Genomic DNA, 25,289 nt, shown 5'->3' with positions numbered 1-25,289 from the left:
ATGTCTGTCTGTTTGTTTGTCTGTTGTCAACTTTAACCTATGCCATAACTTTTGAACCGTGAGACTTAGAGACTTCATATTTGGTATGGATACTTCACTACAAAAACACTTTCAACTGACACCAAGGTCAATGACCTTATGACCTTGATTGTGACCTTTATGCTAAAAATAGCTTTTTCGAACTTTCGCCATAACTTCTGAACCGTGAGAGATAGAGACTTCATATTTGATATGCATACTCCACTAATTAGGCACTTTCAACTGACACCAAGGTCAATGACCTTGTGACCATGACTGTGACCTTTATGCTAAAAATAGCTTTTTGGAACTTTCGCCATAAATTCTGAACGGTGAGAGATAGAGACTTCATATTAAATTTGGTATGCATACTCCACTAATTAGGCACTTTCAACTGACACCAAGGTCAGTGACCTTGACTGTGACCTATATGCTAAAAATAGCTTTTTCGAACTTTCGCCATAACTTTAAAACCGTGAGAGATAGAGACTTCATATTTGGTATGCATACTCCACTAATTAGGCACCTTCAACTGACACCAAGATCAATGACCTTGTGACCTTGACTGTGACCTATGTGCTAAATATAGCTTTTTCAAATTTTCGCCATAACTTTTGAACCATAGATGATAGAGACTTAATATTTGGTATGCATACTACACTAATAAAGTGCTTTCATATGACACCAAGAACAATGATTGTGTGACCTTGACTGAGACCCATTTGCTAAAAATTGCTTTTTAGAACTTAATGTTGCCGCCAGGTGCTACTGCTGTCTCACAAACACATCTTGTTCTTGATGAAAAAATTCTAAGTCCAGAGCTCCGTATTTTTTCCGGATGAAAAATATTCTAAGTTAAGAGTTCAATATTTTTCCAGATGAAAAATAGACTAAGTCCAATTCTCCGTATTATTTCCGTTTATTTTCCGTATTATTTCCGTATATTTTCTATATATTTTCTGCTTTTCCATATTGTTAATTTTCTCCGTATTTTTTTCCACATTTTTTCCATATTAAAATGAGGAAAAAATGCGGAATAATGCGGAAATCTGGAGATCTGAGGTGCGGGAAATGACGAAATCACAAGACAAAACATTGCCATTACTATAACATAGCCGTCATAATCATGATAATTATAGCGCATATTGAAATTATTTTGTTTTGACCTCAGTTGAACACTATGGGCTTCCTATCAGCTTCATCAATACTCAGTACTTAATTTCTGTGATTTTATCTACTAAATCGGACCCAGTAATTATTTTACTATGCTGGTTACCTGGAACAGTGATGGCCCTAAATCTCCAGCTTCCTAAACTGAGTCTTTATTATGTTCCCCAAACGAAGTTAGGGAACATATTGTTTTTACTCTGTTTTTTATTAAGGTCTTCCGTCTTCACGGAAGACCTTATAGTGATTCTACTGTTTCTTATTATTCTTATTATTATTATTTTTTTTGACAAAATTTTGTGCAGGCGATTTCTCGAAAACTATTCAGTGGTTTTTCATGAAACTTTCACAAAATATGCGTCATTATATGAAGTTGTTACATCCGAAGAGTAGTTTGGAAAATTCGCTTCTGGTGCCAAGTTATGGACAATTTCCTGATTTTAAAATGCGATTTTGTCGCGCACTTTTATCGAAAATGGCTAAGGATATGAACTGGAGACATATTGGAGATGATAGATCATGACTTTGTGGATTGCAGAATCGCCTTTTCGTGCGTCATCAGTACTTCCGGTCGTTACGAGATGCAAATTTTAAAAAATCGTATTTTCTAACTTTTTTGTTTTTCAGTATTTTTCATTTTTATTTGGTATGGTAATAGAAGCTCTCCTTATAATGCTTACTATTTAATTTGTTTGAATGTTGATAAATCTAAAGTCTAGATATTTGCATTCAAAAATCTGAAGCGGGTCCAAAATGGCGGCTGTCTCTGTCAACTCCGCCATTTCGCGAGTAGGGGTTTATGGAGGCAGCTGAGCGTTTGATTAAACCATTCTGACATAAGGAAACATGAAATGTAAAAAACTACTTCGACTCTCACGTAGTAGTGAAATGGTTGGAGGAGTTACCTCCCGTTACTTGTTTATATTATAATAGATAATCAATGTAAATATTGTAATTAATTGGTCAATTGACTAAAGAATTATACAAGCATTATTGATAAATGATGTTCTGTTAGAAAATAATAATAGTGTTGCCAAAAGAAAGGCAATCTGTTTTATTTTATCAATATGATATCTGATAACTTATGACCATTAAGTTGAGATACAAGGGGGCAGTACAGCCAACTGGCTTGTGCCTTCACTTTGGTACAGAAACCAATTAACGTATCGCCAAACTCCGCCCATCGCGCTATGGGAGATAACTCCTACGATGCTCCGACATCATCAACATAGGTAGTAACTCAGTATAAGTCGACGCCGGTTGATTTGTCCGAAGTTCCTGATGATTTTGCTGCAAAATATTTGCCATACGAACCCACATTGAGACAAAACAAAGGGCAAATTCTTTTACAAAAGCTTTCCTATATTTCATTCACTTGAAATATTCAAAAATGATTCCGTATTATCCCATATGGAGAAATGGTGTTCATTACATATTCGCCATATTGGAGCTATAATGGCGGCATATTCTATAAAGGATTATATAGAGAACTTACAAAAAATTGCCAATTTTTATATTCTAACTATTTCGGATAAAGCTCTTCCGCCGATCTTTTGTTTTTTCTTTATATCCTCTACCGGAAATAACAATGATGTTGATGCCAAAGTGAAAGTTGCGACCGCCTTTTTGATTTGAAAATTCGAAGCGAGAGTACATTGTTTTAATGAAGAAAAGAGAACTGAATAAGTGTTTTAAGTGATTAAATGTAAGTGTTTATTGCATGATGACAGAGTTCTTCCGCCGATTAATAGGTGCCAATGAAGGTCTATATTTAGAAAATATTGCTGTTATAAAATTGTATGAAGAGTTACGACCGCCTTTTAAGTTTAAATATTTCCATTTCTAATTTTTTTTCTCTATGATAACCCTTTGAAAGTAAGCGGAGTTGATTTCCTGATAATTCTGCCGGAATGTAAATTAGGCAGGTCGATAGGTCAGGAGCTATGGAGGCCTAGTATGCATGAAAATCTCGTGCGCATCTGTCTCTGAGTCTGACGCTAAGGAGGCCAAATATGCAAGAAAATTTCGTGCGGCTGCTGTTGTGTTCGGCGAGGCCTACTAAAATTGGGATGGGATCCTCGTGTAATTTAAATCTATGTCTGCATTTTTAAAGTCTAAATCAACAATTTTATTTCACAATGAAATGGAAATATAAGGAATCACTGTCTAGTTATGAGAGTATGCCAGGGACATCAACAATAGTGGGAAACATGGGATAATTTTTGCATAACGGGCTTCGCCCGTTATGCAAATTATCCCATGTTTCCCACTATTGTTGATGCCCTGGCATACTCTCAAAACTAGACAGTGATTCCTTAAAAAACAGTAATTTTTTGCATTTGCCTGACCTACTAATTATTGAAACATACGGTATCATTAATTGCCAACTGACGATAACGCTAAGTTCTACCCAATTAGATATGTCATTTGCTTAAAGAAATTCAAATTAAAAAAAAAAGTCTTGCATGTTTTTATATTAAAAAAATAAGAAATGGTATAATTTAAGTTTTTGCAAGATCTTATGAATATTTATGTGAAGTAAATCATGTGGGAGCAACCTCATGAATAAACTGCGCGTCATTTCTCCATATGCCTTTCTCGGAAAGTTTATCGAAGCATGATCAAGTTCGAGTTCCCTCATACTGTAATCATCTACGCGACGAAGACAGAAGCACATTGCGACTGCAAATCTGGGTAAAGGATAAATTACAACAACGACTTTTAATTCAATTTGTAATGTTATAATTTTATTAAATCAGCAATAATATTTAAAACTCATCCGACACTGTCAAGACATGCTTTTAGTACCTATCTTTAAGGGGGGGCGATCATTTGATTCTGAATGTGATGTCTGGCTGATAAAGGAGTTGAGTCAGTTTGAAAATAAATGATCTTTCCTCAACTGGAAGAAAATAAATAATATGCCCCCACCCCATCCCCACAATAATCTTGGGTTGTTGACGGTGTTTCCTTTTTTTTTTTGGCTTGTTGGACTTTTTCAGTGAAGCGGAGAATAAATAGTCTGCCATTGGAAATAGATAATCCGGCCTTCACCGACATGACAATAAATAATCTGACCCTGACTCGGAAAAAAAAAATTCCCTCTCCCCTTCCCGAATCAAATGGTCGTTCCAGAAATTTAGGATTACGATAATATCGACTCTGGAAAATTCTTCCTTCTTTACTTTTAAGTTCTGGTGGAAAATATGCACACTTTTTAGCAATAATAGATAGTAAAGTGCATGAAGATTTTGAATAATTTTGGTCAGATATTTATTATACAAATCTAATGTACAAAGTTTGTGTTTTTTCTTGGACAACCCTCAAATAACAAAGTCGGACTTATTCGTTAAAGATATTGATTATAATACCGGTAATGACAATGTATGTCTTTATATTTAAAAAATGAAGTTATTAAATAATTTCAATATTTTGCCATTACATGATGGTGTTCTTAATAAATTAAATAATGCTAGTATTAAATGGGGGGGGGGGGGGGGTAATTTAAAGTTAATATTTAGCGATAAAATAGAATCATTTTTAATGGGTAGATAAAATCGAATATTTTTTAAAAGTGAAAAATAAAAGTTTATAAACTTAATCCTGCATATGCAATAATAACTGGTAATAAAAACTGGTAACTTTCAGACACAAGTAAACAATATTAACACGATAAATGTGAAATTAAAAACTCAAAAAAATCGTAATGTTCTTTTTTTAAAATGTGTAACGTTATGTATTTTGACAATTATTTTGAGGGTACAATATGCACGTACGTAGAAGTGTTATGGACTGATTAAGCATAATTATCTATCATATATATATAGATATTCACTGGTATTCTATTATTCACAAGTTATTTTTATATTTTTAACTCGAAGACAGTCTGTCAAATAAATCTCTATACCGTGTATACCATGTGAACTGCGCATGGATTTATACCGTTTTTTTTTTTTTTTTTTTTTTTTTGCGTATCAAACTAAGAAAGTATACATGTATAAACATAACAAACAAGTAAACGAGTTTTATTTTATTTTCTGACCAAAATATTTAGAAGTCCCAAAACGTGCACAGTGTAAACCCAAGTCCCGAAATGTGTTGTCAAGTCTCGAAACGTCGGCGTCCCAAAGCATGACGGTCCCGAAACATCCATAATTCCCTTGCGGGATACCTTTCATCGGTACTACACGTTCCCCAAATGCATATTTTTAACACTCACAGATTTATTTGCTCAATTTGTTTATTGTCGACCATTCAACCCACTGAGAGTGTTTGTCGGAGCATATGGCGGGGCAAGTTTTTACTGAACGCGCAGAATAAACGAAATTATTTCATTGGTTGAAAATTTGTTATGATTGACAGCTGGCGATACGTTAATTGGTGTATCAATCAAACAGGATTGTGCAAAGTTGCCGTAGTCAGTGACTAGTTAAAATGTAGCTGTGTGACATTAGCTATAGGTCTGTCATTAGGACAGAGAAGCTCTTACAAAGTTAAATCATACTGTGTAAGTACATGTATATTGTAACCACTTGGCTAGAGTTATATAGGCAACTTGGTAAGCAGTCATACACCAGGCAGATGTTAAAGAATAAATCAAGAGGTACCATGCAGATAGATGTTGACTTATATAGTCAGTTGTACGAGTATAGTGAGGCAATTATCATATGGCACCAGGCAGGTGCCGGTATTAACCGAAGATAAAAAATTATACAAAGCACTTAGGTCATTTGATTTAAAGACACCAGGCAGGTGTCATATTATTATTTGTATATATTGCATTTAATCATATCCCCAGTAAAACTCGGTAATCCGAGCACGGACCTACTGACCGCTCAGATCCGACACGTTACAGGAGTACGTTGCAATTGAGTGTCAATCTTAAAACTTAATTTCCGTTTCACTGCTTTAGTGTAACTGGGCTAGATACGATATGTAATGTGTATAATGTGTTACATATACTTTCTTAACGTCAAAATAAAATAAAGGCGCTAAGAATGTTTTATTTTAAAAATTTAATTGATGCTATCATACCTATCTAATAGATCAGTCCAAAGAAAAGGCGTGATTATTTACTCGTGGCGTTTGGCGCGAAATTATGAATGCTTTTTATAATTCTTAGACAGGTGAACTGTTGCAAAAGTACACAAGTATATTTAGAGCAGTACTCCCAATAGCTTAATGGTTAGCGCGTTGGGGGATATAAAAGTAAAAAAAAAAAAAGCGCATTCATGTTGGCGACATGGTTTCAATCCTCTTTGTGACCAAAATTTTGAATCTCTTTTCAGCTCGATTTTACGTGGGTTTCTTTTCTTAAAACGGACGGAAGACCTCTCGTTGCTCGCAACGAGATCGTATCTAGTTATTATTAAGTCTTCCGTTCACAACGGAAGACTTATAGTGTTTGTATTGTTTCTTTTTATTATTATTATTATTATTCCTCCCAAATTTTGTGAGCGCGGTTACTCAGAATTGGCTGGATAGATTTTCACAATTTTTCTTATGTAAGTAGGTTGATATATGAAGTTTATATAAAATTCCGTTTGTTGAAAAATTCACTTCCGGTCCGAAGTTATGGCCGATTTTCGAATTTTAAAATGGACTTTTGTCCGGCAGTTTTCTCTTAAACGGTTTGAGGTAAAGATATAAAATTTACAGGAGTATTAGATCATGATATTCTATTTGTTTTGAAGTTGTTTTCGTGTGCTTCCAGTACTTCCTGTCCGAACCGGAAGTGAATTTGGTTTTGGTCAATTTTTGATTTTTTTTGTTTTTAGATATTTTTTCAAGATATTCTTATGTAAAACAGACATTTTTCTACAAATACTAAATATATAATTTGTTTTTAAATCAGATTCCGCATTTTGTATATTTTCGGTACCGAAATTTTCTCTATTTACGTAGTATGTATAAGGTGGGCAAAGAAAGATAACTCTGACCTGTGAATGAAAATAGAACTTTCGAGATAAAGGCGGAAATAGCATTGATGACGTTAGAGACATATATACGCTCTCCAGATCAACATATTTACACATTCAATATTCTCTCTTTTGCATGTTATTTAATTCACTATATGCATATTAGTTTAAATTTGGCTGTGTAGTGTTAGTCTGTATATTGAAATTTTTGATTTACAAATTTATATCTAAAAAAAAATATCCGTTCTGTGTCAACTAAGCACTTTGAAGAAAATAATATTGTACGCAGTATACATTACAGCGATGTATATACAAATTATTCTACAAAAATACTAAACAAATTATTTATTCAATCGGATTCTGCATTTTGGAGATTTAAGGTTCCGTCAATAAATTCATTTTCTCTATTTACGTAGTGACAATGAGCAAAGATAGATAACTCTGACTTGTAAGTGGGAATAGAACTTTCGAGATAAAGGCGGAGGTAGTATCCATGACGTCGCAGACAGCTATATCCACACTTTTCACATAAAAAAAATAATTAGACTTTGAGTTTCCATATCCACTTCTGCATGAAAGATTACGTTGGTTACTGCTTTCAGTATATGCATAGTTTAAAGTTGTCAGCGTAGTGTAAATCTGTAATGTCTGTTATGATTATTTTTAAAAAAAAATATTCTTAATTCATTCTCTAATTTGAATGCGAAGTTATCCCGGAATCCGAGTTTTATTTTCGATTCTAAAATATTATATGTTCTCAAAAGGGGACTGAGAGAAAGAAGAGTAGGTGTAAAGCCCTTAGAAATAAATTGATATCTGCAACTTAAAGAAAGAAAATCAATCTTTAGATTGGATTTGGTTTTAACACGTATATTTCATTGATTAAAAGTCTTATAGTGTAATTTATTATACATAATCTATACTTTTATATAACCGAGAAGTCATTAAAGATGAGAAAAAGCGATTCTTGGATTTTTGTGAAATACTAGTACTCAAAGGGTTAACATTATGTGAAAGTTACGCGTTTCTGTGTGAAATAATGCTACGCTAAAAACATGATACAAAAACATCTGCAAAGGTCTGTTGATATGTTAGATAAAGTATACGAATGAACACAATTTTATGCAATGCTATATAATTATATGTATGTACATGCAATCTTAAGTATTTTCCTTTTAATTCATAAAACATAAAATTACCGAGTATGTAATTCTTTTGAAGCCCCCCCCCCCCCTCTTGATTTTATTCGAAGACATTATTGCAACTATAAGCCTTTGAATCATAAATTCGTTATACAATTAAATCTGGAACATTTTTTTTTTATAATTACCATTAACATGTATACCGAATTTCATATTCTATAAAAGTAGATTTTTCATTACGCAAGATACTGAAATTTACATGTCTGAGAGAGAGAGAGAAAGAGATTCCCTTTTAATCCTGATTATCCTATCCAATTACATAGACAAAAAAATCAGTTCTATATCAGTTGTACCCATTCTTTATTAAATATTTTCTGATTTCATAGTCCGTCATAGTCACTCTCTGTATATTTTTTCTGCTTAAGAAGTATTACACTAAGTGCACATGTATTGACCTGTCAATCAAAATCACCGGACGCTGTAAGCATTGCAATAAAGTTGTTCGAAATGATTTTTATTAAGTATGATCATTAAGAAAATCTGATGCAACAAATTTGAGAAATGAAAAAAAAAAAAATAAAAACATGGCTAGAGCATCATATATCTGTATTATGGACTTCAGTTGTGGGACGTGGAGACCGGTCCGTCAGATGAGATCGTTTAAATCGAGGTCCCGTGTGTCAGATGGTACTGACTCAAAAAGATTCCTCAATGCTCAATGGCGATTAGAGCCAAATTATAGGACAACATTTTGCAGTCTCCACCGGCGAGTGGAGGCTTCTCCATGTGAAAAATTCTCGAGAGGGACGTTAAACAACATATAATCAATTAATCGATTGCTGAATAATTCCCGTAATTGAATAATCTTTCTGCTGGCAAATCTCGATATTATTACTTTAAAAATCAACGACTTTATGTTTAATGTGGTACTAACTTAGTTCATGACATTTTTATAACACCATCACAATTGTGTCAGAACATAAACACAGTGAAGTTTATGAGAGTACGGTGTTCGTTTGTCTGTTGGTTTGTCTATGATACACGTGTAGCTCTTGTGAGTGCCAAAATGCATCAGAATAAGATTGATCATGAAAATCAAAGTACCTTAAGTACTGAAAGACCTTTTTGTAGTTTTTTTTCTTTCAGAGTACATATGATATCTATGTTTTTGCACAGAAAAAGGCAAATTCTTACAGATTTAAAAGAACGGAAGACTTATTTGTTGCCATGGCAACAAGATTCTAGTTATTTTTCTTCTTCTTCCTGGGTACTTTTTTGTCCGCGAGTGATCTTGTAAACTGTTCATCCGAAGTAGGTAAAACCTTTTTAGGGCTAGTAGACATGTTATGTAGATTTGCGGAATCAAGGTCATTTTCCGCGCACGTGCTTGCAAGAGCGTGCACGTGCAACACGTGAAATGACCAGTATAATAGATATAGCCGTAACTTTTCTATTTTTTGACTATATGCTTTGAAACTCATAATATAAGTATATATTAGTTGTATATGCATAATGACATGTTCCTCGCGCACGTGCTTGCAAGAGCGCGCACGTGCAACACGTGAAATGACTAATATAATAGATATAGCCGCAACTTTTCTATTTCTTGATGAAATGCTTTGAAACTCATAATATAAGGATATATTAGTAGTATAGACATGATGACATGGTCAAAATAGCAAGATCTCACGCGCATGCACGTGCGCTTCGCTCTGATTGGCTGAAACTAAAGTCTCAATATTTTTCATGTTTCTTGTCATAATCTTTTGAAATTTTGAACAAAGTCTTAAATTATGAAGATCTACAGCATGATATATAAAATTTTCATGAAAGTATGCGCATGCGTGCATGCTGCAATCTGATTGGCTGAAACTTTAAATGGCTATATCTCCTTTGTTTTTTGACGAAATGCTTTGAAATTTAAAACATAGTCATGCAGTAGGATATCCTACAATACGATATAGAAAGAAAATCATGAAATCATGCGCATGCATGTGTGCTGCAATTTGATTGGCTGAAACTTTAAATGGCTATATTTATTTTGTTTTTTGACGAAATGTTTGGAATTTTAAATATAGTCATTCATTAAGATATCCTTCAATACGATTAAGATAAAAAATTCATGAAAGCACGCGCATGCATGTGTGCTGCAATCTGATTGGCTGAAACTTCAAATGGCTATAACTCCCTTGTTTTTTAAGCAAACAGGATGGGATTTAGAACATAGATAAATATAAGGGACTCCTACAAGAAGGTGTATTCATCATGCACTTGCTTGCACGTGCGTGCACGTGAAATGAGTAAAATTAAAAATACACTCGAATGAGAGTATTTTTTAATACTTTTGGATAACATCTTTGATATCAAGTATATTAAAATATATAGATAGTGTAGACAAGATAATATGGCCGTTACGCACATGAACACGCGTACAATGCTTAAATTTAAATATATTTTGTATTCTTCTGGGAAGACCTTGATTAAGTTTAAATTCCATTAAGTATTTCTTATTTAATAGAGATTACAGGGAATATGGCACCAAAAGGGAGTTGGGGAGCGTTTGGGGAACATCTGTAACGGTCCCCGTTACAATTAGCACTAGTTGTTGGATTGGCCTTACAAAATTTAGTGCTGGTATAAAACTGAATCTTATGACCTTGACTCAAAGAGTCATGACAACAAACTTGAATCTCTGTGACCTTGACTTGACCTAATTCACTGACAAAAAGCAAAAAGAATTTACAAAATATTTCTATGAAAAAATTGAAGTTCTATAGCATTAAACTGTTTCTGTCCTATTCTCTTGTCATCTCTGAAACAAAATTTGAATCAATGCTTGCATTTCAAGGTTTGATCATTGGTAGCCTTGCAGTTCTATACACATGGCAGAGGTAAGCTTCCAATCTTTAATTTATATTACAGCCTCAGTCTTAGATCCATAGGGCACTGAGATTTTTTTTCCTATTACTAGTATATCTTTTTTATCTCAATATTTTTGCAGTTCTGCAAAGTAGACTTTGGACTTCTTTCCCTATATTTTTTCTCTAACTCTGCATTCAATTTGCAGATACTTTAAAATGCCTCTATTCTGCCACTCTACATTCAATATAAATATTGCTGAATGCACTTTCTTCAGGGTTATAGTACAGTAAAACATAATCAATAGAACCCTCAGTATAATGAAAGAATCAATTTGGGAAACAACAAAAAGCAACTTTTAAGAGAAATATTCTAAAAGACAAGATTATTATCCAGCATATTCCAGATAAGCCATGACATCCCCTAGTGATTCCTATGGTAATAGCAGATCTACAGCCCCATCCATGGCTTTGTCGGCAATAAGACGAGAAATATGTTTGCCTGATGGAAGAGTAAAATTAATCAAGCAAACACAACATGAAAATCTGATACAGGAAAGATTGCTTCTGTGGCCAAGAAACACTGATATAGCTTTATTTTCTAATGAGAAAAGCATCATAAAGTGCCAAGTACTAAAGATGGCTTTTTATTAATAGGAAAGCTAATATCATGATTAAAGAGGGTCTACAGAGAAATCAATAAATGGGGTACCCATGGTTTATTTGTTTGAACTTCTGGTACTGAGTCTCGGATGAGTTCTAAACTTGCTGCCTTAGTTAGCTAATAAATGTGTAAGTCGGTGAACAGTGAACAAATGGATGTATTTTTTAACTGTTAGCCTGTTTTCAGTTTTTTGTCTTGGGACCACAGACCATTATGTTATTTTTCATACATCAGGTCGAATACTGAGTAGAAAAATGCCAATTTTAATTTGGTTACAATAGGTGTTTAAAATAAACTTGCAGATAGTTAATCATCTGCTTGAAAAAGAACTTTCACTGGTATAATCAATGTACATAAAAACAATGGCACCAACTTTGTTTACATAACAAATATTTGCTTATGACTTGACACCTCAAATTGAAATTTTGGCTGGCCATTAAAAAATACTGAAGTCACGTATTTTAAACAATAAAAGTGGATAAATAAAATTTGACCAAAACTGTGTCCACGTCCCTTTAAACAGCTGCCACTAATAAAGGTGTACCACTGTAACAGTATAAGTAGCTCACAAGTCAGTCAATGATACAAGTCAACCATTGATACAATAAGTCTGCCACTGACACAAGTCAACCATTGATACAATAAGTCTGCCACTGATACAAGTCAACCATTGATACAATAAGTCTGCCACTGACACAAGTCGACCATTGATATAATAAGCCTGCCACTGATACAAGTCAACCATTGATATAATAAGTCTGCCACTGAGTGAGATGTTGGACCGGTCGATGAGATGTTGGTTCGCTTACCGACACAGGATGGGTGGAGCTTAATGTCATTTTCATTCGTTGGTGTTTAACAGTGTCGAATCTGAGGTTACATCACGGAATACAGTTTAAAATACATGTAGAAAAAAATAAAATGAAAGGTATAACAAAACATTTATTGATGGAGTTCTCGGGCAAAATGTGTTTTGTCTGACCCTCGAACCTAACTGTCTGCCTGAAGCCGTTAAGGCCTAACGGCCTCAGGCAGACAGTTTGGTTCTTGGGTCCGACAAAATGCATGTTGCCCTCGAACTCAGTCAATAAATGTATAATGTCAGCAACTGATATAAGTTTCAGAAATATAATCTTGTCATTTTCTACTCAGGCCTCTAAACATCTAAAGTAGCAATCACTCAGAGCATATAGCCTACTTAGGAAAATACACCCTGGCAAAGGTGACTCATTTGGAAGGGGTCCAATCCATTGGCTTTAGCCTGATCATCATTACTCTTGTAGAATGTTACCAAATATCTGTATTGATTTCACTAACCCACAGTTCTATTGATTTAAGATCTCGGCTTCCTTGTAGGCTGTAAGGTTAAAACACAGGAGATCACCAGCAATCACAAGTAGTCAAAATCAGAATTGTCTATCCTATGTACAGACTGTGTGATAGTTTTATAATAGTAATCAGCTGATTCGGAAATATCACAATTTACAATTTTTTGTTTTTAAGTTCCTTTAATAAAAAATCGAAATAGTAAAAAGTACAGGGTAATTGAGCTGATGACATGCCTCCACTGAAACAATACAAATCGGAAGTAGAGCAAACACACCTCTAAAAACATCAAAGGTCGGATCAGATGCCATGGGAGAGAAAGCATCCCCTGTTGAGAGGTAATTTTTTCTGCTACACAAAATTTACAAAAATAAACCCGGAAACAAATTCTATTCCACTTTTATTTAACTGTGTTTCTTTAACTTGTAATGAAATCTTGCAGATCATCTCAATCCAAATTATACATTCCAATTGCATAAGAGTCCTGCTCATTTCCAGATGCCAAACTTTTACAGTATAATCAATTTTCTCTCCTGTACACCCCTCTTTGAACATAAAGATGGGCACTAATTGAATGAATCATTCAAACCCAGCATCGTATACACTAGCCATCTTTTTTAAGCATGAAGAGAAAGTCAACTGTGTAATAGCCAATCTCTGTTTACGGATTATGGCCTGAGATTCTGATAAATCAAAACCCCGGTCATGGATCCTATTGCTTGTATTGAACTTCTAGCCTTTGAAGTTGGCAAATTCCTCACAGATCAATCCAGCACTTTTTAAAAATATATTTTCACAAATCATCCAGAAGAAAAATTAATTTACCATGAAAATTCTATCAAATTAAACCAGAAAAACTCTCTGAACTCAAAAACCTTAAAAAGGCTAGTCAGAGCTGTATAAATGAAACAGTAAAGCTCTAAAATGGGAAAAGAAACTGTAATCATTTTGGAATAAAAGACCACCATGTGTGTTGATTGATAAATTACCAGACAATATGTTCAGCATATTCTTTACAGTCACTTTATTTCTATAATTTTTTTATGAGAAATGCAAAATAAGAGCTTCTCATTTAGGAAATTGACCCAGTCTATATCAGTATGATTTATCTCTTACATAACACTGTAATTGATGAGTTATTGGTTTAAATCATTTGTTGAATGCTGAATATTAGTAAAAATTTTTGCACCAATTGGTTATGTGTTACGCTGGTTGTTTTATCGCTATTGTAATTAAGTGGAGGGCATAAAGCTAATGACTTTCAGGAAAAACAGTATAGATTTCAGGTGGAAAAATATAGGCACGAAAGCTAAGGATTCAGGTGTACCAATATTGGCACTAAGGCTAAGGTTTCAGGTTTGTGAGTTTGTATATAGGATCTAAAAATTCTGGTTTCATGTGTCCGGCACTTCCATTTGAGATTATGAAGATTAGATAAATGTGGTGCTGCAGAGATCACCCAGAGAACCTTACACCCTCTCCTCCACCCAGCCCCCCTTTCCTCTATCCCTGACGCCCTTAACTTATCCAGGTCTCCCTCTTCCCCGCACTGTCCACAAAGATTATAAAGATTAGATGTGCCCTTACCCCAGTCTTCTCTATCCCCTTCCCCTCTATCCCTGTGACCTTTACCTCCCTTCAATCCTTGTGGCCCTTTACTTACCCATGTCTCCCTCTTTCCAGCACTGTCCACAAAGATTAGGTGAGTGGTGGTGTAATCACCTGAGAGCTTTAACCCCCCCCCCCCTCTATCCCCCCACCCTGTACTCACCCAGGTCTCCCTCTTCCCGGCACTGTCCACAAAGATCAGGTGAGTGGTGGTCAGGTAGAGGGTCCCCACCACGGGGTTCCGGGTCCGAAACCTCTCCACCATCTTTACATTGTCCACCTGCAGACAAACAAACAACAATTAAATCACAGGAATACTTGTACGTCAATTAGACCTTTAATTAAGGCCTATGTCAACAATTTCTCAATGGAGAAAAAGACATAATGTGAAAAAAATTTGGATCAAAGAAATTCAGCTTGTGAACTTGTTAATTTGTAAAAGAAATGCACATATTTTAATCTATTTAAGGAACGACTCTAATTCTTGGCCATATTATCGAGTATAATCTGGTTTGGGTCAGTTTACGCTTTATAATCCGCAAAGCGGATTATAAAAAAGCGTAAACTGACCCAAACCAGATTATACTCAATAATATGGCCAAGAATTTAAGTCATTCCTTATAATTTAATTTTAAAACAATTAAACAACTTTTGATGTAAAATTGTGTTGCTTTTTATAAGTTCAAATTTACCGCGCAATAATACAACCGATTCAAGTGATTTGAAGCGAGGGGAAGTAATAACTGATACAAAGATCTAGCAGCCATGATGTTTGTTTACATGAGGTAAGAACGAGTAATTTTTTAAAGTTGAAGGTACATTTATTAAATTTGGAATTTTCCATGGATTCCGAGGACTGGAAATGAGGGGATTGCATGGATAAGATGACTAAGCTGGTCGTCAAGGGGGTGTGTCCCCATACCAAACCAGATTATACAAAATGTTTTGCGTTCCTTTTTGGAATTCAACCAATGAGAGGCAAGAATACAAACAAAATTACTGTAAACCAACTTTTATTCGCGACGACTTTATTTCGCGTTTTACTGAGGTTAAACTAGTCCACGACGATTAATTTTCGCGATCAAATCTATTTTTACCTGTTGTTAAAAGACACAGAGATTTTAAGGACTGGTTCGCGGCGAGAAATATTCGCGATGACGAAGATGTCGCGAACTTCGCGAAAATTTCTCGCACGTGAATAAAAGTTGGTTTACAGTAAATTATAAAAGGATATATTTACATTTCCAATAGATTTCCCCTATAATTCTTTACAAGATAAAATGCAGTTCATTTTTTCATGAACTACATCACATATGTACCACGAATAAGATGAATATCTCCATTTTTACGTCATAATACCGCACTTGACGTCAAAAAATAAAATGCACACTATTTTGCTATAAAAATGACAGTCAAATGGCCTTAATGTATGTCAAGTCATCAGAAAAATACTGTAAATATAAGAAGTGAATTTTTGAAGATTCATAATGAATTCATGATTCATTACTCCAGCATATTTTTCATGAAGCGCTAACGCACTTCATGAAATATGCCGGCGTGAAGCATCGTAGTTCATAACCTCATGAATCTTCAAAAATTAAATTCATTTCTTAAATCACTCAGACATTGAAATATGTTCAAAAATGAAGAATGACAAAGAGTCTGTTCAACTTTGGAGAAGGATCAAAGGCAGCTGTGTATAAAAGGATCCTTACACCCGTTTTAGTTTTAAGTGGCTTAAAAATCATTGAAACAACAGTCAGACTATATGGTAAAATAATTTCATATCCAAGGAAACCATCATATTATATTCCCTTACATCAGTGACCAATGATAAGCTCAGTCTTGAGTTGACAATGCCATGAATTATCACCCTGTGTGTGTTTAAACAATGTGTAAATATTGATACAAAAAGTAAATTTACTCTAAAACATATCCTAAAACCAGAATCTGTCAACAACTACAATCATCAGTAGTATTACTGACAGAATCTAAGTACTTGAAATGACCAACAGGCTACATCCCTTTACATAAGTACTAATGGATCAGAAAGAAAATATTCTAATTACTTTTTTAGCCTGCTGAAAAATTAATCAACTCTGTTGATGAACTCTTGAACTAGAGGTCTAAGATCAATGAGGTGATATATACCTGTTTATCTATAGAGTCCTCCTTTAGGAGACTGAGGTCTAATATATTCCCCATGTCCTGAAACAAAGTCTGAGCAAAACTCTCCAAATCATCGAGTTTCTCCTGTGTCCATTCCAGCACACTCATTAATGCACACTTAATCCAACCTCGGAACGTAACTTAATCCGACCTCGGAGTGTAACTTAGTATGACCTTAGAACGTTACTTAGACCTCCCTGAACGTTAGTGTTCCGATGTTTCGAATATTGACAATCTGTTGACTCTGTGAGAAACAGAAGTGTCCCAGTAGACTACATCCTCACAAAGCAGTCTATCTTTATTAACCATGGGGCAATCACTCAACTCATAAATTATTGATTGCATTTGTTTTTAAAAATAAACCCCAGGGTATCAAATTCAACTGCTAATACTCCAAGATCAAAGCATGTCAGTGGAGGTCCTACTTCTGTTAACCAATTGGACATTTACTGAAATAGTTCCTATTCTGCAGTTCTATGACACATGGATCCGATCAATTATTGATATGTTTTTTCACAAAAATTCTCACTAAGTAAGTTTCCTCTGAGAATATTAAATTTGGTCTCCCAATCTAAATGCAAACTTTCACAAAACGACAAAACTAAATGCTCACATATCCTACATCTCTCCAAAAACCAATCAAACATACTAAAGCTTAATAACTATCTTGAACTTGTATGGTCTTCATATAACTCTCAGTATCAACTGGTATCAATGACTAGAGATTGACATCCAATTCATGCATGCTAGCTCCTTCTCTACGGTTTTTATACTGAGATGGGACTCCGCTATGTATTGGTTGTCAATATGTGATGTATCAATGTGAAATCCTCCCTCCTCCCCAGCGAACTCAGTATTCCCAAATCAGAAATCACTTTCCTTATTGCATTAAACACCTACAATGAGTCTTCAAATGAAATATTCCCTATTCCTCACTAGAAATCTAGATCCCAACTGAAATTAACCACTTCCAGTTCTAAGTCAGACCTATTTTTCTGAATGCATATAAAAATCCTTTTCCTATATTCATTTATTAATTAATTCATCATAAGTAAAATCCAGAGATTAACTCAAAATCAGCAATCCTGGTTCCCGATATTCCAGATCCAACAACAAATCTGAGTTACCCAGATCCCAAACTAAAAGTCCAAATCCATGTAAGAAGTCCTGCTCCCTAGGGCATAATCCTAGTCCCATCAGATAAATCCCTCACAATTTTAATCCTATCTCCTCTCCTGGTCCAGCACTCCTTAAAAGTACAGATAATCCCATCTTAATTAGGAGTAAAAATTCCATTTGTCAAGTTCATAACTAGCTATTGATACTTTGAATTCCGTATTGACTGGAATTATCAGGTCTCTCTCAATACCCCTCATTAATTCTAGTCTCCAAAAGATACTGTAAATAAATAGTGATGAGAGAAAAGTCCGCCAGACTTATTAACTAAAGCCGCCAAGGACAGACATAAGCATACAGAATATTGACATAATGGATACAATCTGAAACATTGTGTTTGATACAGGAATTGTATACAGAACAATACAAACACTGAATAATTAATTATATTACCGTATAACACACAATAAGCATAAAGTCTGTGAAGTCAGTGTTTTCTGGAGATCGTTTGTGACAATTATTTTTACATTTTTAGTCTTCATGAAAATTCATGAACATTCATTACCTTGAACTATTAAGTTTTTTTCTTTAAACTAAAAATTAACAATATTCATATTTGTTCATCATTTATTCATGAACTATGAATTATGAATGTTTTCATGAATTTTATTCATGAACAACTTTTATGAACCTGTTAAGAATCCTTTAAGAACCATTCATGAACAATTATGAACAACTCATAAAGGTTCTTAAAATCATGAATATCTTTTCGCAGGGGCATGACTGTTTTTTTCCAGATTTAAATGCAATCAATTTAAGTTGTTTTCTACTTCTTAACCATTAAAACAGAGATATTTTGTTCTATTATCAATATTTGTGTTCTGAATGTTACAGAAAAGTTAAGAGAAAAAAAACATAATCAGGGATTTAAGATTATCCTTAATCAATTAGCAGCTCTAAGACAAGATCACTTTCTGTATAGATACTCTCTTTAATAATGTATGTTACAGATCCCTGAATTTACTCTCAAGTGGCTCATTAAGACAATCAATGTAAAATGTGTGATTACTTAATGCTCTATACTGACCGAATAGGCAGGGTATACAAGGTCATATAAGGATACATCAATACATAGATAATGTAGTTAATCTATTGTTGGCTATCAATTTTGTCCAATGTGCATATTAAGGTTTTTGAACACTAGCTAGATCATTGAATTTCTTCTTTGACTTAAAAAATATGATGTACATGAAGTAGTAAAATTAATTTAAATCAAATCTAATCTGTAGAAAAGAGGGATAAGAAATGTTCATTTTATGGTCTTTGCAACCCATGGACATTAGAATTAAAGATCTCTAGAACACAAGGACAATTGGACATTAGCAATAAGGATGTCTACAACACAGGGACATTAGGATTCAGGCTCTCTACAACACAGGGACATAAGGATCAAGGATCTCTACAACACACTGACAGGGACATAAGGATTAAGGGACTCTACAACACAGGGACATTATTAGGAATAATAATCTCTACAACACAGGGACATTAGGATTAAGGATCTTTATAACCCAGGGACATTATGATTAAGGATCTCTACAACACAGGGACATTAGGATTAAGGATCTTTATAACACAAAGACATTAGGATTAAGGCTCTCTACAACACAGGGACATAAGGATTAAGGCTCTCTACAACACAGGGACATAAGGATTAATAATCTCTACAACACAGGGACATTAGGATTAAGGATCTTTGCAACCCATGGACATAAGAATTAAAGATCTCTAGTACACAAGGACATTAGCATTAAGGATCTCTACAACACAGTGACATTAGGATTAAGGATCTCTAGAACACATGGACATTAGCATTAAGGATGTCTACAACACAGGGACATTAGAATAAGAGTTCTCTAAAACACAAGGACATAAGAATTAAGGATTTCTACAACACAGGGCCATTAGGATTAAGGGTCTCTACAACACAGGGAAATTAGGATTAAGGATCTCTACAACACGGAGACATTAGGAATAATAATCTCTACAACACAGGGACATTAGGATTAAGGATCTCTATAACCCAGGGGCATTAGGATTAAGGATCTTTGCAACCCATGGACATAAGAATTCAAGATCTCTAGTACACACAAGGACATTAGCATTAAGGATGTCTACAACACAGTGACATTAGGATTAAGGATCTCTACAACACAGGGACATTAGGATTAAGGCTCTCTACAGCACAGGGACATTAGGATTAAGGCTCTGACTACAACACAGGGACATTAGGATTAAGGCTCTCTACAACACAGGGACATAAGGATCAAGGATCTCTACAACACAGGGACATTAGGATTAAGGATCTCTACAACACAGGGACATAAGGATCAAGGATCTCTACAACACAGGGACATTAGGAATATTAATCTCTACAACACAGGGACATTAGGATTAAGGGTCTCTACAACACAGGGACACAAGGATCAAGGATCTCTACAACACAGGGACATTAGGATTAAGGATCTCTATAACCCAGGGGCATTAGGATATAAGATCTCTACAACAAAGAGACATTAGGATTAAGGATCTCTACAACACAGGGATATTAGGATTAAGGATCTCTACAACACAAGGACATAAGAATTAAGGATTTCTACAACACAGGGACATTAGGATTAAGGATCTCTACAACACAGGGACATTAGGAATGATAATCTCTACAACACAGGGACATTAGGATTAAGGATCTCTATAACCCAGGGGCATTAGGATATAGGATCTCTACAACAAAGAGACATTAGGATTAAGGATCTCTACAACACAGGGATATTAGGATTAAGGATCTCTACAACACAAGGACATAAGAATTAAGGATTTCTACAACACAGGGACATTAGGATTAAGGGTCTCTACAACACAGGGAAATTAGGATTAAGGATCTCTACAACACAGGGGCATTAGGATTAAGGATCTTTGCAACCCATGGACATAAGAATAAAAGATCTCTAGTACACAAGGACATTAGCATTAAGGATGTCTACAACACAGTGACATTAGGATTAAGGATCTCTACAACACAGGGACATTAGGAATGATAATCTCTACAACACAGGGACATTAGGATTAAGGGTATCTATAACCCAGGGGCATTAGGATATAGGATCTCTACAACAAAGAGACATTAGGATTAAGGATCTCTACAACACAGGGATATTAGGATTAAGGATCTCTACAACACAAGGACATAAGAATTAAGGATTTCTACAACACAGGGACATTAGAATTAAGGGTCTCTACAACACAGGGAAATTAGGATTAAGGATCTCTACAACACAGGGGCATTAGGATTAAGGATCTTTGAAACCCATGGACATAAGAATTAAAGATCTCTAGTACACAAGGACATTAGCATTAAGGATGTCTACAACACAGGGACATTAAGATTAAGGGTATCTACAACACAGGGACATAAGGATCAAGGATCTCTACAACACAGGGACATTAGGAATAATAATTTCTACAACACAGGGACATTAGGATTAAGGATCTCTATAACCCAGGGGCATTAGGATTAAGGATCTCTACAACACAAGGACATAAGAATTAAGGATTTCTACAACACAGGGACATTAGGATTAAGGGTCTCTACAACACAGGGACATTAGGATTAAGGATCTCTACAACACAGAGACATTGGGATTAAGAATCTCTACTACACAAGGACATTAGGATTTAGGATCTCTACAACACAGGGACATAAGGATTAAACATCTCTACAACACAGGGACATTAGGATTAAGGGACTTTACAACACAGGGACATTAGGATTAAGGATCTCTACAACAAAGGGACATTAAGATTAAGGGACTTTAGAACACAGGGGCATTAGGATTAAGGTTCTCTATAGCACAGGGACATAAGGATTAAGGGACTCTACAAAACAGGGACATTAGGATTAAGGGACTCTACAAAACAGGGACATTAGGATTAAGGGTCTCTATAACCCAGGGATATTAATGTTAAGGTTATTAAACAATCAATGTATAATAATTTTAACCTAGTCCAGTGAAAAGTGTGATGAATCTTTTTCTATGATTAAATGATTTAATTCTTTTCTTTAGCTTAAGACAACTATTGATTGGTAGTAATTTTTTGGCAACTGCCAATATTTACAGGATTAAGTGAGATTATTAACACTGACAAGCAGACAAACTGTCTTCACATCTAACTGCAGGGCTCCTCATTGATTTCTTTTGCTAAATCTGAAAATCGAATGCACATCTACTTTCTTAAAGAATACAGCAGAAGCCTGGACCATAAACAGTTATTAGTCAGAATAATGGGATGTTTGCATGTCTCTTGCAGATGAGGGATTTCCCAGTCACTTAATGTAAAGCTGCTTCAAGTGTTAGTTACACAATCCAGGGCTCCAAATGAAATAGATACATCTATAGTTATACAAATACCACTACACCAAAGAGGACTAACCAATCAATAACCTAAATATAATCACTGGTTATTAGTTTCATATAATTTCTCAACAAGAGACCTATGGACTTAAACAGTCACCTGAGTATCATGGGTTGTTTTTCAGGTTATGTCACCACTTTGGGCCCACCTGGAACTGATTTAGACTTATATCACATACATTTTCAAATTTAAGAGAACTCTTTAATCATGTTAATCATTATCAAATTTATAAAGCTTGTCCCCTAAAAAATCATGACTTGGATCTAGAGTACATGAAATAAGGAATATAGTATAATAAATTTCAGTTGGAAATAAATGGCATCTAGCTCATTAGTATGAAATAAATCCACACTATTTTTTTTCTTTTCATTCTATTTAACTTTTTTTAGAGATAAAAGTTTTCATTTGCTTTGCTTTTTTCCCCTTTTAAAGTCAAATATATTTGTAAAACAACACCTAAAAACTTTAAGAGATAAAAGTTTTCATTTGCTTTGCTTTTTTCCCCTTTTAAAGTCAAATATATTTGTAAAACAACACCTAAAAACTTATGTCAAATATATATCCTCAACTTCTAAATCAGATTTATTTAATATTTTATATATGTTAATTTTGGGGTTTCAGTGATTTAAAAATCTATAATCCAGTGAGTGCATCATTCCTACATTAAATAGATTTATTCATCACAGAAATGAAAAAAAATTCTCTATCTGACAACACGATCAACAGTTATTGACTCAAGCAATAGTCTAAAAATCACTGAACCAGCAGAACATTTTCATTAAACCTGGATTAAAAACTCATTAATATTGACAATATATAAATCACAGGTTCTGTCAGACTGACTCTGCATCATTTTTCATTGTTTACTGATCAATACAAGTTCAGGTTTTACATGTTTTAAGTGATTGAAACTAAAGTTACACTGAGCAGACAATGAAAGTAGACTCATGTACTTATTCCACTAAAAACACTGCATGATGGAGATATATTTCAGCATGCATTATAATTATAAGGGGACTTCCTCATTTTGTCCAAATACTGAGTACACTGCTGGAGTCAGGACAGAGCTACTTATTAACAATATTCACAGGATACTGTCTGAAAGAAAAGACAAGTACTGAAATCTCTGTTAACTCATTCTGCTAACATTTAATTCCGGAAATCTCTTAAGTGGTGCATGTGTCATCTCCCATCAAAACCCAGATAAAATTAGTTAGATTCTTAAAAAAGAAAAACTAAGACAGCATTTAGTAAAATGCAGTGTCAAATAGCAATGTATTTTTATAAAAACAAAGTACTGTTACTTATCTTTTAATTAATGAGTGGGAATTTTAAATCAAACCTGTGTTTAAAGCAGTGGAAGCAGAAAATGGTTTGGTTATTAATAACATGATGACAAGCAGTTATTGGTTTAGAGTGCTGTCTCCTGCGCAAGAAAGATAACTCTAACATTTCTCCTAACACTACTACATTTAACAGTCATTATGGGTTCTACTTTAATGATACATATTAAGCATTTGTAAAGATGGTAGATATTAAGCGGAGAATTTCCTAAAGGAAACTAAAGGATAAATAACCAGTTAAATAGTGTGCAAGATTTTTCCTTTTTCAGTTGAGTGATGTAAATCTTGCGTCAAAGTGCAGTGGGAGTGGGGACCAGTAAATTCAAGTCTACCTCACTTACTAATTCTTCAAATATTAATCCTGCAGTTAGAGTTATTTAGTAGGTGTGGGGATTGCTATGAATAGGAATCAATGTTCAAAGTGCTAGGTATTGCACTGCAGCACCCCCAACCGACCCCAATGTAATATGTAAACAAGCAAGTGGAGCAGATGCAATAAACAAACCTGTATACAATAGTGAGGGGGTGATACAAATCATGCCACCCTCACAGATTGTTACTATTGTATAATTTTGTCTCAGTATGGCTATTTTGGATACAATAGATTTTGATTGACGGAAACAATTTCAAGTCCATTGTTTCTTCTCAAAAGATTTCTTTTACTTAATCTAGTCTCAAAATTTAACTGATTTGACTGTTAAAATTATTTTACAAACTATCAGTGCACAAAATTTCATGTTTTTGTATTTAATTATATTGATTAATGGTTTGTACCTGATTTATGCCAATCTCAAATGAATGATGAATCTGACCAAATAGCGATACCTAACATAAATTAAGAGATTTTGTACCGTGCATCAACCCCCAAAGATATTGCAGTGGATCGATACTGCGGTAAACTTTTTCACCCCTATGTACCATTACTATTTTTATGTATATGAATAGTTTTTTGCATAGAACTGTAAATTTTGAAACCAAAATTCAAGGACTTCTACATAGTTGACGTTGCACTTACTGATGTTCACATCAAAGACAGTTTAAAAATACAAACAAATTACAATATTTTCACTTTAACAAAATCAAAAGACACTTCCTAAAATTTTTGATCAGCTGAAATTGATATATCACACTGATGTTGATAAGAATATTATCAGTGGTTGCAAACAACAGTTAACTCATCCAATGGCTTATGGCATAATAACACAAACATTTCATTAAAATGCTAATACCTTTGGTGTTCGAATGGACTCCATGTCTTGGTTAATTAAAAAAGCTGGACACAATTAAAATTAATAATTACAGCATTATGTATGTGTCAACACGCCATTGCTCCTCCTCCGGAAGTGATAATAACATTAATCTCTAATCAACTCGTCCTTATTTGTTTCGTCCGTAAAATCTGGGGAAAATGTGACAACAAACAAATGAACACTTTGAAACAAAGGCAATATATTTGAAATTCTCTTGTTCTCAATCTTTTTATAGCT

At 34.4% G+C, this 25,289-nt stretch overlaps 1 protein-coding gene across 3 annotated transcripts in view; it reads right to left on the bottom strand.

Moving 5' to 3' along the window:
- LOC134275224 (myotubularin-related protein 6-like) overlaps window positions 1-25,161 on the bottom strand; it is a 42,511-nt gene extending 17,350 nt beyond the window's left edge. Inside the window, exons 1-2 of one of the 3 annotated variants that reach the window (XM_062757481.1) lie at window positions 25,032-25,161; window positions 14,865-14,981 (exon numbers count right to left, since the gene is read on the bottom strand). In XM_062757481.1, the coding sequence (XP_062613465.1) occupies window positions 14,865-14,981; window positions 25,032-25,055 (141 nt within the window). In that variant the 5' untranslated portion in view covers window positions 25,056-25,161. Of the gene's footprint in view, window positions 1-14,864; window positions 14,982-16,852; window positions 17,048-25,031 lie in introns of those variants that run through there. The other 2 variants (XM_062757483.1, XM_062757480.1) reach the window with 2 other exon arrangements.
- Between the last annotated feature and the right edge of the window lie 128 nt (window positions 25,162-25,289).

The sequence above is a fragment of the Saccostrea cucullata genome, unplaced genomic scaffold (genome assembly GCF_032062105.1).
Source record: "Saccostrea cucullata isolate Sc308-1 unplaced genomic scaffold, CSIRO_AGI_Scuc_v1 ctg956, whole genome shotgun sequence".
NCBI classification, from domain to species: domain Eukaryota; kingdom Metazoa; phylum Mollusca; class Bivalvia; order Ostreida; family Ostreidae; genus Saccostrea; species Saccostrea cuccullata.
Note: the sequence above shows the minus strand (reverse complement) of the source record. Positions and strands in the feature narration are given on the sequence as shown.